This window comes from Elephantulus edwardii, unplaced genomic scaffold, assembly GCF_000299155.1.
Source record: "Elephantulus edwardii isolate Elephantulus edwardi_28Jun2011 unplaced genomic scaffold, EleEdw1.0 scaffold00420, whole genome shotgun sequence".
NCBI classification, from domain to species: domain Eukaryota; kingdom Metazoa; phylum Chordata; class Mammalia; order Macroscelidea; family Macroscelididae; genus Elephantulus; species Elephantulus edwardii.
Genome location: NW_006400170.1, coordinates 656,195 through 673,871, shown reverse-complemented (window position 1 = coordinate 673,871; position 17,677 = coordinate 656,195). Strand labels below are relative to the sequence as shown.

Genomic DNA, 17,677 nt, shown 5'->3' with positions numbered 1-17,677 from the left:
GATTGACTCAGTGACTAGGGTAATGAGGGAAGGTGCGTCAGAGACAGTAAGGTTGGCTCAGGACAGAGCAGGGTTCAGAGATGTTGTACATAGGGTCACTATGAGTCTCAAGCAACTTGATGGCACCTAACAACTATCATACACACTCACCCATCTCTTACCTAATTTATCCCTGCTTTCTGTCCATCTCTCTCGCTCCCTCACCTACTCAAGAGGTATCCACTGCTTTCTAAAGCTCAGACCACCCTTGAGTTGTGGCGTGGTCCTCAGGGAGTTGCACTTCTAACTCAAAGGGGCCACTTCTTTGGAGATGTGAACTCACCAGCTGCTCTGAGGGAGAAAGATGAGCATTCCCCTCTTATGCAATTTACAGCTTCTGAAAACCCACTGGAAAGTCAGCTATGAGTCAGTTCCAATTTGACGGCATTGAGTTATGATGATGCACCATCATTTAACCAACTAACTAGGCTTCCTAACCCAGTCTTTTGGTAAGACAATTCTGCATCTGTAAAGAGTAATCGCTGATTATCTCAGACCCGCCATGAATCAGATCCTCCACATTAGTTCCTCAGAAGTTTCATGGAGAATAACAAACAAATCAAGTAAGAATCGACTAGGAATTGAGGCCCACTGACTTCCGTGCCCTTACAAGAAAGGGGCACTTCCTTTCCTGAGTGGTGTTTTCTCAAGCACTTCATTTGAAGGGGTAGATAATGTGCGCCCTTGGAATTTCATATTCATGGGAATGGGGATTGTGGGATCAGCCTGCTGTTTGGCAGCCCCTCAGCCCAGATGGGGCTCGGTAATGACTCCTGCAAGGTGTTTAATCAGAGCCTCATGGAGCACATGGCTGCCATGTTTAATTATCCCAATTTAACGGAGTCACAGCTAGCTGGCTTGTTCCCATGACTCTGGTGCCCGGTGGCGGGGAAGGCCTCAGACCCCCAGAGCTGATTTCTTTTATAAATAGTGCTCAGCGCCTGAGAGCTCCCTTGGTGGATGTGATGTGTAGATTTTTCTCCTCGTCATCACACATGCCTAGTCAGGGCAGGCTCCTTACTGAAATGTTACCACCCCGAAGCCCACTCCCATACACACTTTCCTCACTCAGTTCCACTGCACGGACACCTACCTACCATCCCTCAGCCCCAGGGCCTGATTGCTGATGGGTAACGGTGGCCAGACATGGGTCAGCTCTTCTTTAAGAAGTCAGTTACACAAAGGGGTTTATTTTTCTTTTGTTCTAAACAAAACACAATGTAACACAACACCCCCCTCCCAAAACCACCCAGGCTTTCTGCATGTCTCAGGCAGACCCCTGAGAGGAAGGAGGGGAAGCCGAGTGGTGTGCTCACAGCCCCACCTGCTAACGTTTCTATCAGAACATACTATGTGGCCAGGCCGGGGCAGTCCCCATGTCATCAGTCACAAACTGGGGGGTGGAGGGGCTTGCAGTACTTGGAAGAGAGCCCGTGGGATCTGATTTTGGAAAAGAACTTAAAAATGTCTTGACCTGTTTATTGACATGTAAGAATGTGGCCTGTGGGGATTGAAGCCCATTCAAGCCTTCTTTAAAATTCACCGCTCCAAGACAGCGGCCAGGATGGTGGGGGCCTGGCTGAGCCTGTTCTGGTGCGTGTATGGTTGCTCTGGGCTGGAAGTGATCTGACAGTGTCTCACAACAAATACAGTCTGTGAGAAAAAAATGTTTTCTTTGTATCTAAGTTTGTATGTAACCAATGCTATTATGGGAGCTCGGTGGCCTAGTGGCAAGGAGTTGCGTTGTCAACCCAAAGACAGGTGGTTCGAATCCACCTCCGAGAAACAAAGATGGGCAATTTCCTCTGGTGTGACTTACGGCTTCTGAAAAACCCACTGCCAGGTCAGCTCTGATGAACGGGTTCTAACTCACAGGAATGAAGTGAGTTTGTGGACATTCATATTCAATTTCTACTACTGAAAGCCAGGAAGCTGGATTTTGGGGTTAATTTGGAGGCCATAGGTCAGAAATTAAATGTCTTTCTTGGAATTGGGCAGGTGTGTTAGGACGGCACAGGATAGGAGAGGGTTCACAGTTGCTGAGAGTGGCGTTTGATTTGAAGGCATCTGACAACAATGCCAACACCCTTACCATTTCCCTTTTTGTGGAATATAACTATGCCTGTCTCCTATGTGCCTCAAAACAGTGCTATCAGGGCTTCACATCACAACGATCTGCGTGGACCACTGAGTGGAGCCCTGCCCAGTCCTGTGTCATCCTACAATCTTCTTGTGGACTCTAGAATTAAGGACATAGTTTTTAATTTGCACAAACCCCACACACACATGTAAGCAAATTAGAATTTCTCATAAACCAGTAATTCAAAGGAAATCTTTCTCCTACCCCCATTCACTCCAGTCTGGGATTTCTAAAGAGCAAGGATTGGCTTACACTGAAGCTACTTTCTGAGGCTTTGAGACCATTTTAAATGGTGCAGGATTATTTTGTCAGCTGCTCACCAAAAGGTGGGCTGCACGCTCACCTGCTGCGCGAGGGAGGGAAGCGGTACCTGCTTCTGTAAGAGTGTGCCACCCAGGGCCCTGCGGGCAGCTCTGTCCATCCTGCCGTCACTGTGACAGCTCTGCTCTCAGAAGAGATTCACATTCAAAAGCGGTGTTTCTCTCTTAGGAGTTTGAACGAACACACACACACACACACACACACACACACACACACGAGCTGGCGTGTGACCTAGGAGAGGTGCTTTCAGTAGGGATGGTGCCACATCTTCCACCTGGTCAGAAATGAGTGTGGGCTGTACTCTGTAAGGGTGACAGCCACAGCTCTGAGCTGAGAATCCATTAAACGGAGCTCCCAGTGCTACTGGGTTTCTCACGCAGCATCTACGTGAACGAGGATCTGGTGGGTTTTCATCCACACTCCACTGATGGATGCTCCTTTGGCTACAGTCAGTAGGGCATCCTCTGGATAGACCTCCCGTCAACTTCTGGCTGTGCAAAAAAATCCTGTGGCTTCTGGCTTCCTGAGTGGAGTACAGCCTCCTGGGTAACTCTGAGAGCTGGACAGTGAGTAAGAATGACAGAAGATGAATCGATGCCTTTGAGCTGTGGTGTTGGAGAAGAGTACTACTGTACATCCCATGGACTGTCAAAAGAACAAACAGGTATGTCTTGGAGAAAGTCCAGCCAGAATGCTCCTTAGAGCCAATGATGACAAAGCTTCGTCTCACATATTATGGACATGTTGCTAGGAGAGGCTATTCCTTGGAGAGGGCTATCATGCTTGGGAAGGTAGAGGAATGGTGAGGGTGAAGAAGACCCTCAACCTGGTGCATTGACACAGTGACTGCAGCAGTGGACTCAACTGTATCAGGGAGATGAGGATGGCACAGGACAGGGCAGTTCACAGGTTCTGTTGTTTGTTCTTAGGGCTCCTATGAGTTGTACTCAACGGTCCCTAACAATATCAACCACCTGGTTAACAATTACTCACAGACTCCGTTTTCCTGGGCCTCCAGGACAACTCTCAACATTTCAGACGAAACCTTCACAAGAGCAGTAATGCTGAGGTGCGTTAAGTGCCACCCACCATTCTCTATTAACTTGCATTTTGTTGAAGACAAACCTGTTTTCTGTTATGGGGAATAGCAGGATAAAAGCTTTTAATATGCTAATTAACTATAATTGTCACCTATTAGAATGGCCTTCACATAGAAAGGATGACTCCATATCGGTTGGGGGAGAGGGGGAAAGCTGCTTGATAGTGATTATAGTGATTATTCTAAAGAAAAGGACGAATTTTGGCAGACACACTCTAGTGTTTGTGCTGTCCTCAGACCCTGCAGGAAGGTGCACGTTGAGGGAACACCTTGTAGCAGAGAGCCCACCAGGCTGCGAGGTTGCTCAGAACCATGAGCGGCCAGGAGCAAGGCCTTGTGTTTCTATGGCCTGGTGTTGACTGGAAACAGCTGTTTGGAAACGCTCTGCTGGCCAAAAGCACTTTGGCCGTGCTCTTTGGCATGGCTGGCCCTTTGGCAACAGACTCTTCCTGGTAGAGACTGAGAGCAGTTCACTCCAGAAATATCTTTGGGTTTTGTCCAGATGTGTGCCTAAGAAGATGAGAGGGTGTTCTCTCCTGCTGGATATGGGTTAGATTCCCTCATGTCCTAGACTTCCATCAGCTCAGATGCTCTCTAGATCAGACACCTCCTCCCCTAGCCAGCACTGAAGAGAAGCTTCATTCCAGACCCTTCACAGGCAAAAGAAGGGCTTTGCTGTTCTTATTAAAGAAAGGCAAGGTGGATTTATAAAAACTGTCTGGAGAACACTGTTCAGAAGTTTAGGTTATTTCTGAACTAAAGCTTTCCCTTCTTCATCCAATAGTTCACCAGTGCTGTGGGCTTCCCAGCCAAACACATTCCAAGAATAATCAATGGTAGTCCAGTCTTCTCAGCTTGAAGCTGCTCCCACACCTAACCTGCTCTCTCCCTTCTACCAGGGGCTGGCACACTATGCTGTAGCTTGTCTGTGTACAGACTGCAAGCTAAGAATAGATATTTCCATATTTAAAGAGAATAAAGCAAAAATCAAGAACACACGATGAGACGGTGGGTGACTCTGAAAGCCTGAGAGACCTAGTGCTGGCTGTTTATGGAGAAAGCGTGCACAGTCCTGTCTGTAGGCTCCATTCTCGCAAGGCATGGGTCTCTCAAAACAAGTCAGTGTGTTGATGTGGAGCTGACTCATAGCCGACCCTCCTGTAGGTTTTCAGGGGCTGTAAATCACGTAGGAAAAGACTGCCTATCTTCCTCCCTGGGAGCAGCTGGCACATCCAAACTGTCTGAGAAGCCTGCTTTTTGGGGGGATGCCCCCTGCAAATTCCATACGATCACATTATGCTACTGTCCTGTTCCAGCAACCTTAACAGTGTTGTGTCCCCTTGAACTAAGAACTCCAGGTGCTATTGTGACTAACGTTTATACCCACCTCTGATCACTGGCCTCATCACCACCCATTTCCATACATTGCCCCGGATTCCTCAACCACGCTGAGGCCCGGGCCTTGGACCCCCACATTCATGTTTCCTAGAATACTGTCCCATCTTCTCTCATGCCATGCTCTCTAGCCTTCAAATGTCACCTATTTGTAGAAGCCTCCCTAACCACCCTGTCCTGGCCTCAATTCCTCATCTTTAAAAAGAAATTAAAAGTTACAAAGAAGGCATTTAAAAATTCCTTATCAACTTGCTATGTAAATTAAGAGGGCTGAGACCGGTGCCTGGCATATGCTGTTGTTAGGTGTCTTCAAGTCAACGAGGACTCCCAGCAGAACCTTGCCCACGCTCACCATCTCTGGTATGCCCATTGTTACAATCCCTCTGTCAGCCCCTCTCTTTAAGGATCTTCTTCTCTGACCCTCCACCTTTCCCAGAATGATGCCCTTTTCCAAGGAATGACCCCACCTAACAACATGCCCAAAGTGAGACGAAGCTTCACCATCCTTGGCTCTAAGGACCTTTTGGGCTGTGCCTCCTCCAAGACAGACTTGCTAGTTCTGTTGACGGCCCGTGGGACACTCAGCACTCTTCTCCAGCACCACAACTCAAAGGCATCAAGTCCTTAGTCTTCCTTATTCATTGTCCAACACGGAGATGCAGACAGCAACTGAAAATACCAGGACTCACAGTAACTATCTCAGTCACCTACTGTCATGAGTACTAAGGAAGGCCTTCCTAAGCACTTTTAAAAAAATTTCAACTTTGAAGGGACTTTCTATGTGTCTCTCCACTTTAAACTCGTGCTCTGTGATGACTGATAGGGCCGGGTGGGTTTAGAACTTTCTGATCCTCTGCTCCTGGCACAATGGTTGGCCCACAGTGAAGAAGAGAAAGGGGGACTCATAACGTTCTGACTCCAGATCTGCATTACTGGCACCTGATACCAGAGTGCTGATGGTGTGAAGGGTGTCTCATGCTTGCCTGCTAACTGAAAGATTAAACCCACCAGCTGTGCTGCATGAGGCAGCTGGCCAGCCTTCGTCCTGAGGTGCTGGCGGTGGTCAAAAGCACAGCTACACCCAGTGTGACCTTAGGCTCCTCAGATGGTCCTCCATGGCTGCCCAACCCCCAAGAGCCCTGCCAGGCTGGCCTGTCCACCTACCTGCAGGGCGCACGTGCCTTTCTCTGCCTTCTCTCCCTGCCTGCTGCTTTCCTTGTCCTCTTTAATGACTCTGCATCAAGTTGTTCTTCCTCCTCCCCCACTCTTTCCTGAAGACCACTTTTCTTGTTCTCTTACCACTATCATCACCACCCTCATCATCATCACCACCACCACCATGGCACACACAAGAAGAAGGATACTCTTAGGACTAAATGAGGTTAATAAAAAGAGAAAAATATTTGGCACAGAATAGGTATTGTTGCTGTGTACCATCAAGTTGGAATCTACTCTTAGCTGACCATCCAGCGATGTTCTGAGGCAGTTTAATTGCACAGAAGGAGATTTCCTCTCTTTCTCCTGTGGAGCAGCTGATGGAGTCGAACCAAGAGCCTTTGGGATTACAGTGTGGTTCCTACCACTAAGCCATCAGAGCTCCCACATAGGTATTCACAAATAGTATTTACTTTTCACTTTAAATTAGTTGTGGATTCTCTTTAGAAAGTGGAAAATTAGTATTTTATACAGATTTTCATCTACTTGACCTAGAATACATTTGCACAGATTCAGATTACGGCTATTCCTAGATCACACACTCACCTGACACCACCATTACTTTACAGGGACTTCTTTTAAACATTTATTAAAAAAGCAAAATGTATGTTCATCTCAAATATAACAGTTAAAAGTGGTAAAGCAATACAAACAACGTGTGTATTAGCAGCATCCAGTTGTTAGAGTCCCTGCCCACTTGCAGTCCACCCCTTGGCCATCCTGCCCCACACCTGCTGCTGCTGCCCCTCCTGGTCATAGTGCAGATAAAACCAAATCTTACAAAATTAACAAGTTAAGGTTAAATAAGCTTAAATAAGGGTGTTAAATACAAGACATGTCCTTGAAGCGTCTGTACAAAGGTAAGCGGGCGTCGTACACGCGGCCCTTGCACAAGGGAATTTCTTACTAAGGAAGCAGGCGGCTCTTCTCAGCTGAGCAGCGACTAGACTAGGGACCTAGGAGCTTGAGTGAGTGCTCAGTGAGCCGTTGCCAAGGCAGGTGGATCTCCTGGAAATCAGAACACTGTTAATATTCAGGCACCATTTGTTCCTGCAAATAAATAAATCTCTAAGGGAACTGCATTCGAACTAGTGCTAACCTATCAGTGCTTTTCTCATTTCCCCCCGACACAACTTTTCCAAGTATTCACTACACCCTGTTCTTATTGCTATGATAATGTGGCTGTGGAAATAGACTACTGTACGTACAAAAAAATAGAGCACCTTTAACATTAAAGTATACGTCTGATTATTTGTTTTTATGTTTATTTTACAATACTAAAGCCCAGACTACAGTAAATTGCTTTAACATCACTACCAGGTCACCTGATATATGGGAAAGAAGACCCAGCTGCCTTCCTCGCGAGGTAAACCCTGCCTGAGCGTCACTCTAGTAGGTTCGCCAAGGGAAAGGTCCCCGTACACGGACTGGTCTACATTCGTCCTACGAGGTAAATTCATCTTCACACCGGCTCTGCTCCGCTCGCGTGCTCACAGGGCCTCCACGAGGAAATCGCAGCCAGAGCCTGCTGGGGGGGACAGTGCTGCGCGCGGTGGAAGAGCAGGAACATCTAGGACAGCACAGGTCAAACCACGTTTGGGCGACTTTGCAGGGACAGAGTTCTCATGGCAGCCTTGGTGGGAGGACGGGCTTAGGACTTCTTGTCAATGGTGTTGAAGAACCATTCTGTGAACTTGCGCAGCTGGGCAGTGGCCGTCTGCGACTCCTCCTGCAGCCGCATGTTGTCTTGTCGCAAATGCTGGACCTCGGCCTGAAGGACTGCCTTGTCTTGCTTTTCCTGGTGGCAGAAGAAATGGACTGCATCAGGGGTAGAACCCTCTCCTGCCATGGCCCACATCTCATGTATCGCACTGGCCCAAAGGCCTCCTGACAGCACTAAAGAGCAAGGACTCAACTTTGGGGACTGGAGTGTGTGGCCCCAAACTGAGTTATTTTCAATTGCCTCAACTACCTGGAAAAGCTCAAAGGAGAATTAGGCCTCTGAATTATGGTGATGAACAATACTAATGATATACTAGCCTGCCAAAAGCTCGGTTTTATCACCTCAAAAATCACTTACCACCTCGAGCCCTGTCTCTTTGTCCTGGTCTTGCTTTCCTAGCTAAGTCTAGCTGGAAAGACAGCAGGCGATGGGCCCACCAGCCACCCCAGCCTGCCACCAACTTTCTCGGGTGTAACTATGAAGTCCCATGGCCTGGTAACCTCTCCCTCCTAGCCATGCAGAATCAACTGATGACCCAGCTGGAGAAAAACACCTGGCTTTGCTGACAAGTCTCGCTTAGGCTATATAATTCAAATGTCCTCTATCTCTTGGTTGGAAATTACACCAAATGCACCCAGTGTATCTTCTAGTCAAGGTTTTTCTCAGCCTTAACGTCCCCCAGTCTTGCACACTCCTCCCAGCTGCTCTGGCTCGCCCCTGCCTAGTGGCCACACCTGTACTCAGCCCTGCCCACAGCGGCCTGCTACTTTCCCTCTCAGCACACAGCCTTCTTTATGGTCCATGACTCTCTTTTCCTGGCCAGCTTCCATCCTTGCTGCTCTCATCGACAGCACAGATCACTGTGCTGCAATTCCCCAAGCAAACCTTAAACAGGAGAGGCCTCTGCTTGGAACCGTCTTCCTCCAACTGATCTTTATTCAGCTGTGGTTGGGCCCTGAGTGTGAATCTAGAATAGGACTCTATGTCATTGGATGAACATGTCCACTTGCCTGTCACCACAGCGTGCTGCGGGCCATCTGATTCTCCATTTATCTCCAGGGCTGTGCGCTGGGCTGAGGATGTACCAAGAGCTTGGTGAATGCTGGTGCAGTGGATTATCTCACTACTTTGAAGGCCAGCTTATAAGGGCTGATGTATGGAACAGAAGCTCAGAGGGTCTGGACACTGACTCAATACACAGACAGCAGCGTGGGGGTACCAGGCTCTGGTAGCACAATCCCCATGGCAGCTCGTAGATACTCTGCACAATCACTAACTCTCTGGGCCAGAGATGACTGGCTCGCTGTGTTCCTAACTATCCGCTGAAAACCAGCCAGCCAGAGGCTTTCTCTCAGCTACAGTCTTATCAAATGTGACCTGCTCAGCTCTTAAACAAAACCCAGCGGTCACGGGCCAGAAAGGGACCTGGCCCCAGGGGGCCCCTGCCTAATATCTCATTTTGTTGGATCTCCTCCTTTGTAATGTTTAATGGAAGGAGAGAGAAGAAATAGTGTTTCCAGACTTGCAGAAGAGTGTTTTACCTTCCGAAGGTCAGTCTGCAGTTGTCGGAGAATTAACTCCAGCTGGTTGACTTTGCCGGTCAGGGTTGACGGAGTCCCTTCCCTAGCAAAGAAGGATGTTATCAGCAAGACTCAATGAAAATGAGGTCTGGACATTTCATTTAGGGGCTTTTTTTTGTAGTTTGTTTCACTCAAAATTTTTTCATATGCAAAGAAATAAATACTACTACTATATCATTTCGAAAAGGTACATCTATTGCTGTTTGGTAAAAAGTCTCTCCCAGTTTGTTACTAAGTACAAATGGGGATACAGGATGCCTACATACATCAGGTTAGCAGAAAAACAAACATGACTGTCTACGCGACACATACAGGCTCAATTTCCCTTATTCTGTCCTGAAGTGATCAGGTAGCTCATCACTGACGCCGGCACACAAGTTACTGATCGCTCACGTCCATGTATAAGCTGGGTAAGGAATGACTGGGCTCTGGATTCCGTGGGGACACAGATGCCATTAACTGGAGGGAAAGAGGTGGTTTCTTTCTGAAGCACTTCCACAGAGAGCACACGCCAGGGTCAAGGCCTGGGGTCATGAAGTGCTTAGAGGCATCCCATGCCCCCAGTGAACACCACACCTAAAGACACTGGGCTTTCCTGATCTGGGGGCCAGGAAGCCCACTGGTCTGTAGGCACCAGTCTCCCAGTCCCACTGCTTCTGCTGCCACCATCTGCCTGCACAACCATGGAAACGTGCCTGTGTGGTGTCATCTGGTGATCAGGGGGCCTTCCCTGTGTCCGCAGGAGATGCCAGTCCCAGAAGAGGCACAGTGACAGTCCATGATCAGCCCCCACAGGCAGGGCTGCCCCGGGCACAGCGGACATGCTCGGCTCATGACCATCAGTTATGGGGGCCAGGATGGGGAGTGAGGCTCACATACCCAGTGGTGTCCAGGAAAGCCTTCCCATTGCTGTGGTCCACGCACAAGGGCAGTTCCTGGGCCCTTTCCAGGTCTTGCAGGTGTTGCATCTCCGTCAGTGTGCAGAAGGAGGCCACTCTCTGGTCTAGGGGTTGGGGGCAGAGATAACACACAATGGTCAGCAACAGATCAGGCCCCAAAGGGTTCTCAGTGGAAATGAGTTTTAGTGGCTAAATGGAATCCCTTCCACCCAATTCTGTTGCTGCTGTTCAAACAAAGAAAAACCAACTCAGGCAAGCTGCCATCACCAGAAAGCAAGGAGCCCGGCTGTCCTTCCTGGGATGCACATCATACAAACATCACACACACGTCACAGTCAAGGATGATGAGCAGATGCTGCTGCTTCTCTCTGAGACCTGAGGAAGGCCCTGGCCACCAGCCGTGCGAGAAACCACAGGGCTGGACGGCGACCTGGTTAACAGTACCAGCGGGTGCACTTTTCCTCAAGCTCTCCCCAAACCCAGGGAACAGCAAGCCAGCCACAGCTCCCCTCTGCATCTCCAACCCCTGGTACCATGCAGACGTGCAAACACAAGGAACAGAGATGTTTACAAAGTCCCCAGAGCTGGCCGTGAGCCCCAGGCAGGCAGTCACCTAGATAGCACGAGTCGTGACAGAGGAGCCCACGTTCTTCATCTGAATCAAGACCTGGAAGAAGATGTAGAACTTTCCTAAGAACAGAAATATTCCTCTACGTGTGAGAATGACCAGAGCCATACATAGGCCAAGAAATAGGTTCTATTAAAATATAGTGTGTGTGTTCAACAGAGTCAATGCCGTGTCATGCCTCAGATTACACCCCTCCTGTTTACCTGTCCTGGAGGGTGCACTGCACAACCATGGACAAAAGGCATATGTGCTCCCCACACACCTGCTGACCCAGCCACAAATACAGACCACAACTTGGGGCTTAAATACACAACTCACAGCTGTCTCCCAGGAGAATGTGAGGATGGGCTTGAGGAGATCAGCCAATATCAGCACTCCCCCTAGAAACCCTGAAAGACGGCCTGAGGGGCCACTGTTTACAGCACAGACCACAGTGCTTGCCCCAGGGGGCCTTATCTCAGCATAAGGCCACTATTATTCTTGACACCAGTGACCTCTCAGCTGGGCCTTCAAAGGCTCAGCAGCAAAGGGAATTTTACATTCTGCCAAATACGTACAGAATTGGCCTGGCTGTGGAGACTAAATACGGACGGACGTTGAATGCTGACTGGTATGCACAAAGAAAAATGTGTTTTGAACATTGTGAAGTGAGAACGGGGGACACACCAACTTTACCCACATGCCCAATCTTCAGGCCCCATCCTGTGTTCTGAGCCCACCCATGAATTTATGGCAAGAACAGTGGGCCATGGCAGGGAGAGAGGCCACGCGGGCAGAGAGGGCATGAGGCGATTTGGATTACTGGTGCCCTGTCTCTTTTCTGTGACTTAATTAATGTCCAGGAAGATGCACTGGAGCTGGCACTGGAGCTGGCAGTGGTGTCCTGCCCTTAATCTATTGCACTGCTCCCCTCTGGCTGCAGGCTGAGCAGCTGACGAGGCTGCCTGCTCGTTGGGTTTATGAAGGCCCTTCCCTTGAGTTAACTAGAGGATGGCCTGTCAAAGCTGCTATGGGCATGGACAGAATACCTGGGAGGCTGGAGGGCCTTGGGTGTGGTGTCTGAGACACAACTGGTGCCCCGTAAACCCCTCAAAGCCAAACCTATTGCTGGTGCATCCATTCGGACTGGCAGGGAGGCTGTGGGCAGAGCAGAAATTGCACGAGGCTTCCAAGGCTGGGAAAGGGGCACGGGCGGCCTCAGTCTCCGGCAACTGGAGGGCTGAGGTGCAGACTTTCTGGCTAGCAGCTGAATGCTTTAACTGCTATACCACCATGGTTCCAGTAAAGTTTGAGGACCCTCTGATGGTGGTCCAGTGAGCTCACTGGACCCCCTGGCAGGATATCTAACAGTGGTCATGGCAACGGACACAAATGTACTTCAACACACACTTCTATGATGCTAGAGAACATCTTTCCTTCTACCTCGAATTGTCCGCTAAATGATTATGATGATGTTGAAGATCTTGGTGTACTCATGCTCTCCTGAGGGCTGTCATACTAGCACTTAAGTGCAGAGGAGGAGGGCTTCCATGCAGTGAGATTAACTGACAAGTTAATTAAGATGAAGGGCCCACGTGGGGCCCTGCAAACATAAATACACGTCCTTCTCTCTCTGATAGGATGTGACTGGCAGGTGGGGTGGGTATTGGGGGAAAGCTGGAAGGAAAGCAGCTCTTGGGGTGACAAGGGGGTTCTGGGCTAGGGCGCTGCCCAAGGTTAACCTCTTCCTCACGTGCCTTGCATAACGGAGCACAGCCCAGTGCACGAGCCTCCCCTCACCCCTTTAATCAAGAGCAGATGGATTTCTACTCCTCAGTGAATTCCCAACTGATGAGAAAGGAATGTCAAGAGAAATGTCAGAGTTGGTTCTCTCTCACACTTAGAGAGCTCCACTGACTCAGCCCCACGTCATGCAGCCTGACTTGTGATGAACAAGTTCTGAGTGTTTCTTCAACATGACGGGAAGGTCTCCCTGTCTGGATGCAAACATCTCAGCTTGTTTCATCTACCTTTTCCTTAATTGATAAAACACCCACATATCTGACTGAAGAAGAAATTGCTCCTAGCAGCCATTCAGACATTTCTTGGGGAGAAACAAGGTCCTACTGGTCAGGGGGTGAGAAGCCAAGAACAGAAATCCATCTGCAACATGGTCTTGCAAAGAAAATTTGACTTTCGGTCTGAAAAAAGCAGGGTGGAGGTGGGACTGAACTGATGAAGGGGAGACCAAGTAAGTGACCTTAAGAACTAGTCATTTTAGTGACAGCATCCAATCAGAGAAAGATTTAGTCCTCGGATTTAGCTAAGTTCTAGGACGAGAAATACTCAGTGACCAAGTACTTATTACATTGAATCACTTGATCCAAGCAGAACTGTCAGGGAGGTGGGGGAGCAGGAACTCGGCTTCAAGGCTAGTTACTTCAAGGAGGCGACAAGCCACCAATCCGCACTCGCTTTCTGCTCTGCATCTTTCCGTCCTCCCCTTGTTGGCCGTGCAAGCTGACCAGGGTAAGATGGGCGCCACCAGGCATGGTTCACACAAATCCATTATGTGAAGAGGGTCCCACCAACTCTCGAGGCAGCTGGGGGACTGTAACTCACCGCTGTCTAGCTGGCACTGACTCAGAGGTGACCCAGTTATTGAAGAGTCCCTATGAACTCTCTTATTATCAGTCTAAGGACTCCCAATACAGCATATACTTTAATGATGCTTAACTCTAAGGCATTCTTTCGATATTTTTCAATTGTGGTGTGTGCAAAAGTTTACAACGCAAAATAGTCTTCAGCGTTGTTACAGTGGATGCTGCCCACAGAGACGGCAGCCCAGGGATGCCCCCATCGTGTGTGCACACAGGGAGCAGTCTCTCTCAAATGGGCTTGGCAAGAGCCCTGTGATTTCAGCAGCAATAACGTTCTGGAACTTTCAACACCAGGCCCTGAGACACTGGAAGATTTTGTCCTTTGGGTCTCTGAGCCACAATGTGAAGAGCAATAACCCTGCTGAGAGATGACAGCAGGCAGGCAGCCATCTGCGGCCCCTGTCTCCGCGACACAAGCAAAGACTCTCCAGTGCCAGGAGCTGCAGGTGGACACAGCTGCATGGACAGCCTGTGCTGCTACCATGCGGGCAGTACCACCCAGCCCATACAACCAGGACAGATACGGAATGCTGGCGTCCTCAGCGCTAATTCCGGAAGTGGTTTATTACATAAAAAGATCCCAAACCCTCTGCTGTCAAGCTGGTGCCAAGTCAGGCAGCTCTCGGTCGGGTTTCTGAGGCCCTGAATGCTTTCAGGAGCCTGCCCATCCTCCACCTTGGAGAGGCAGGTGGGTTCAAACTGCTGACCTTTTGGTTGGCAGATCAACACCTAACACGCTAAACCACAAGGGGACCTCACTAATCAACACTTTGAGATTACGTTTATGAAATATAAATTATTGAAGTACTTTACCCACCGTCGTCTGTAATCTATAACACTTTCCTTTTAATCTTTCGTAAGTCTAGATATGTTGTTAACTGTTGTCATGTTCGTTCGAGTCAGAACCAATGATGCTCAGCGGATTTTCAGAGGCTATAAGTCACATGGGAGGAGGAGGCCTGTCTTTCTTCCATGCACCAGCTGTGAATCCCTGCCTCGGTTGGCAGTGCAACACCTTACCACTGAGCCACCGGAATCCACTTGTCTGTATATAGAAACCTACTTACAATTTCATTGTATTCTTTCCAGAATTTATTCCTTGTGTTTTTCACTGTTAGCATAGCCAGCTAGGATCACAAGGACTGAAAGCAAGGACAACCAATCAAAAGGACACCTTTGCTTCATTTCTGGACATAAAAGATCTGCTCATAATAGTTTCCTCATTCATAGAACTGTTCAGAGTAATGTACATACTCTATTATACATTTGAGGCATGCCTTACATCTGAATTTTACTAGAAAGAGGTCCTAATTCTATTAAACCTTTTTTTAAGAAGTTGATATAACTTTTAATTACTTTATCTACTATAACTAATCATAATTAATTTTAAAAAATTAAACCAGTTTAACATTCCCAGACTCACCAATAATAATGAATCATTAAATTTATGACTGAATTTCATCTGCACTTTCTCACATTCGTGGCCAATGCCGTCATATGAGTGTCTCTCTTTGGGTCTGTGGTTCTATCAGAAAAGAATGCTATTACACAATAAGGCTGCTACTTAACTTCAAGAAACATCGGTTCTCTGGAATTTTGAAACAATTATCTGAAAATAAACTTGCTTCAGCTAGCACTTATGAGTTGGGAGATATTCGTGGACATCTTTACCAATACCTGCCATACTCTGACTCCAGCTATTATTCTTTTTAACTTCTTTATTGTAGGAAGTATTCAATTATCTTGTTTGTCAAATTCATTCCTTTATATCCATTTGAAATTACCCATTTTTTTTCTCTTGCATTGGTTGGTATTAACACTTTTCTCATTTTTCTGGCTTATAATTTTTTAAAACCCAACTTGGTATTTATTAACATTCAATAAATGAATACTGATTTTATTTAAATGACATTAAAAGTCACTTGTCAATTTTTATATTTATTCATTTTCAATTATAATTTGAGTTAAAGTTTACAAACCAAACTGGTTTTCTAGTCAACCATGCACACACATTTTAGTTTTAAAAATGAATTTCACTATCCAATGTAACTATACTCTTCCTACCTCACTCCTGTGACTCTCATTTCCACTAAACCTTCCTGCCTCTGAGCTCTATCCCTGGGTACATGTGGATTTTCTGACCTTCTGTGGTTGGTTTTCCTAGGAAGTAAGGGCCTCTCTGGTGTTACTGTTCCCCTTCTACACCTGTCTGTTGTTTGGATAAGAGCTGAACCATTGGGGTGACTTTTGCCCCAGGTTAAAAGGGTGACCAGGAGTCAGTGCTAGGAGTGCCACCAATCTCTATCAGACCAGTAACCCTGGCCATTCTTACGTTTTGGGTTTTTGGAAATGCCTTAGTCTCACTGTCATATGTGAGAGACAATTCTGCTGGTATGTAACCCTTGGCTGACAATTTTCTGTCCTTGAGAGTTTTAAATCTCTGCCAGCACAGAGATGGCCACAGGCAGGGCACCGAGGGACCACACCCTGCGGAGGTGGAGGCAACGTTTCTCCAGGTGTGGGGTGGAATGCACCTGGTAGCACACTGATGAGGATACCCTGTAACAGACAGCGCTGGCCAACACAGGAGACTGGTCGGCGGTGGGGTACCAGTGCAGGGACAGCAAATACCCAGATCCAGTAGGTGGAATGCCTGTACCTTTGAATGTGGGGCAATGTGTACCTTGTGCTAGCCCCACAGGTCCACCACTAGAGACAAGTGCTGCCAAGCAAGAGGTGGTGAGGGGCAGCATCCTCCACACTGGAGAGGTTGCATGACTAGCTCCAAACCAGTGTGTGGCATGAACCCAGCGCCAAATGTGCAGGGGGCGTCCACCAGGGCGGTTTCTGCCAGCTGAAAGATCAGGGCCACAGACCACATCAGAGACAGTGCAGTCTTGGGGTGGGTTGTAGACCAGCACCTACCCAAGGAAGGCATCCTTGCTAACATGGAGTGTGGGCAGCTCAAGCCTCTGAACGTGGGTGGCTCTGCCTCAGTGCCAGCTTTACAAGGGAGCAGGTGTGACGTCAGCAAAAGAGGCATGGGGGACAGGAATGCCCCTCATCACTGGGAGGGAGGATAGGAGGGACAAGGGGAGAGCACACCTTTCTTGTCCTTGGCTAGCTACTGGCGTGCAAGATGTTTCAGTCTGGGTTACTGCCTGGATAAACAGTGGCTTGCGTTCAGAACAGCTAAGCTGGGCCAGGCCCGTTCACAATTCACCTCTGTCTCCTTAGCCAACGCTTTCATTTCTTTATCAGTTGGCATCTGAACTATTTCTTTATCACTTCTTTTGAAGCTCAGTATTCCAGAACATTAATCACTTCTTTTGAAGCTCAGTATTCCAGAACATTTATCGGATCTGTGATCCTTGTTTTGTGGTGCCTCTGTTTCAGAGGACTTGGGTGTCAGGCTGTCCAGTCCACCAGCAGCCCAGAAACCTCATCAGGGTTTATTTTTACTCTCTGCTAGTGCAACTATGGTTAAAGTAACTAATTTTCAAGGTGGGTTGTTTAATTTCCCCCATCTTAATGGGGAAAAATGTGTCAGTTCACATACAGTTGGTCACTGTAATTCTTTTTAAAAATTTTTTAAATTTAGTATTATTTTTTTATTTTAATGAACATTTACAGAGTTTCTGGATTTCCATTCATTCATTTTTGCACTTTTCTCCCTGCCCACCCCTCCTCCCCCCAGTTTGCTCCTCTGCTTGAAAAGTAAAAAGTTCCTTCATTTGTATAGAATTGCACGCCCCCCCGCCCCAACCCCATACACTCCACTATGTAACCTTCATTCTGGACTCTTGTCATAACCATAATACCCAATCATATATCACTTTTAAACTGTTCTCCCTGTCATCTGTTTCAATGCAGTATACATAATTTATCCAATTTTTCTCAGTCTCTTTCCAACCCTGATGTCAGTCCCATTCTACAACAGTGGCACTATGCAGTATTTGTCCTTTTGTGACTGAGACATTTCACTCATAATATAAACAA

General features: G+C 47.8%; 1 protein-coding gene across 1 annotated transcript in view; it reads right to left on the bottom strand.

Moving 5' to 3' along the window:
• Positions 1-7,860: 7,860 nt before the first annotated feature.
• SIPA1L2 (signal-induced proliferation-associated 1 like 2) overlaps positions 7,861-17,677 on the bottom strand; it is a 133,024-nt gene continuing 123,207 nt past the window's right edge. Inside the window, exons 18-21 of the mRNA XM_006902508.1 lie at positions 11,025-11,078; positions 10,392-10,515; positions 9,474-9,555; positions 7,861-8,007 (exon numbers count right to left, since the gene is read on the bottom strand). Of these exons, the coding sequence (XP_006902570.1) occupies positions 7,861-8,007; positions 9,474-9,555; positions 10,392-10,515; positions 11,025-11,078 (407 nt within the window). The remainder of the gene's footprint in view (positions 8,008-9,473; positions 9,556-10,391; positions 10,516-11,024; positions 11,079-17,677) is intronic.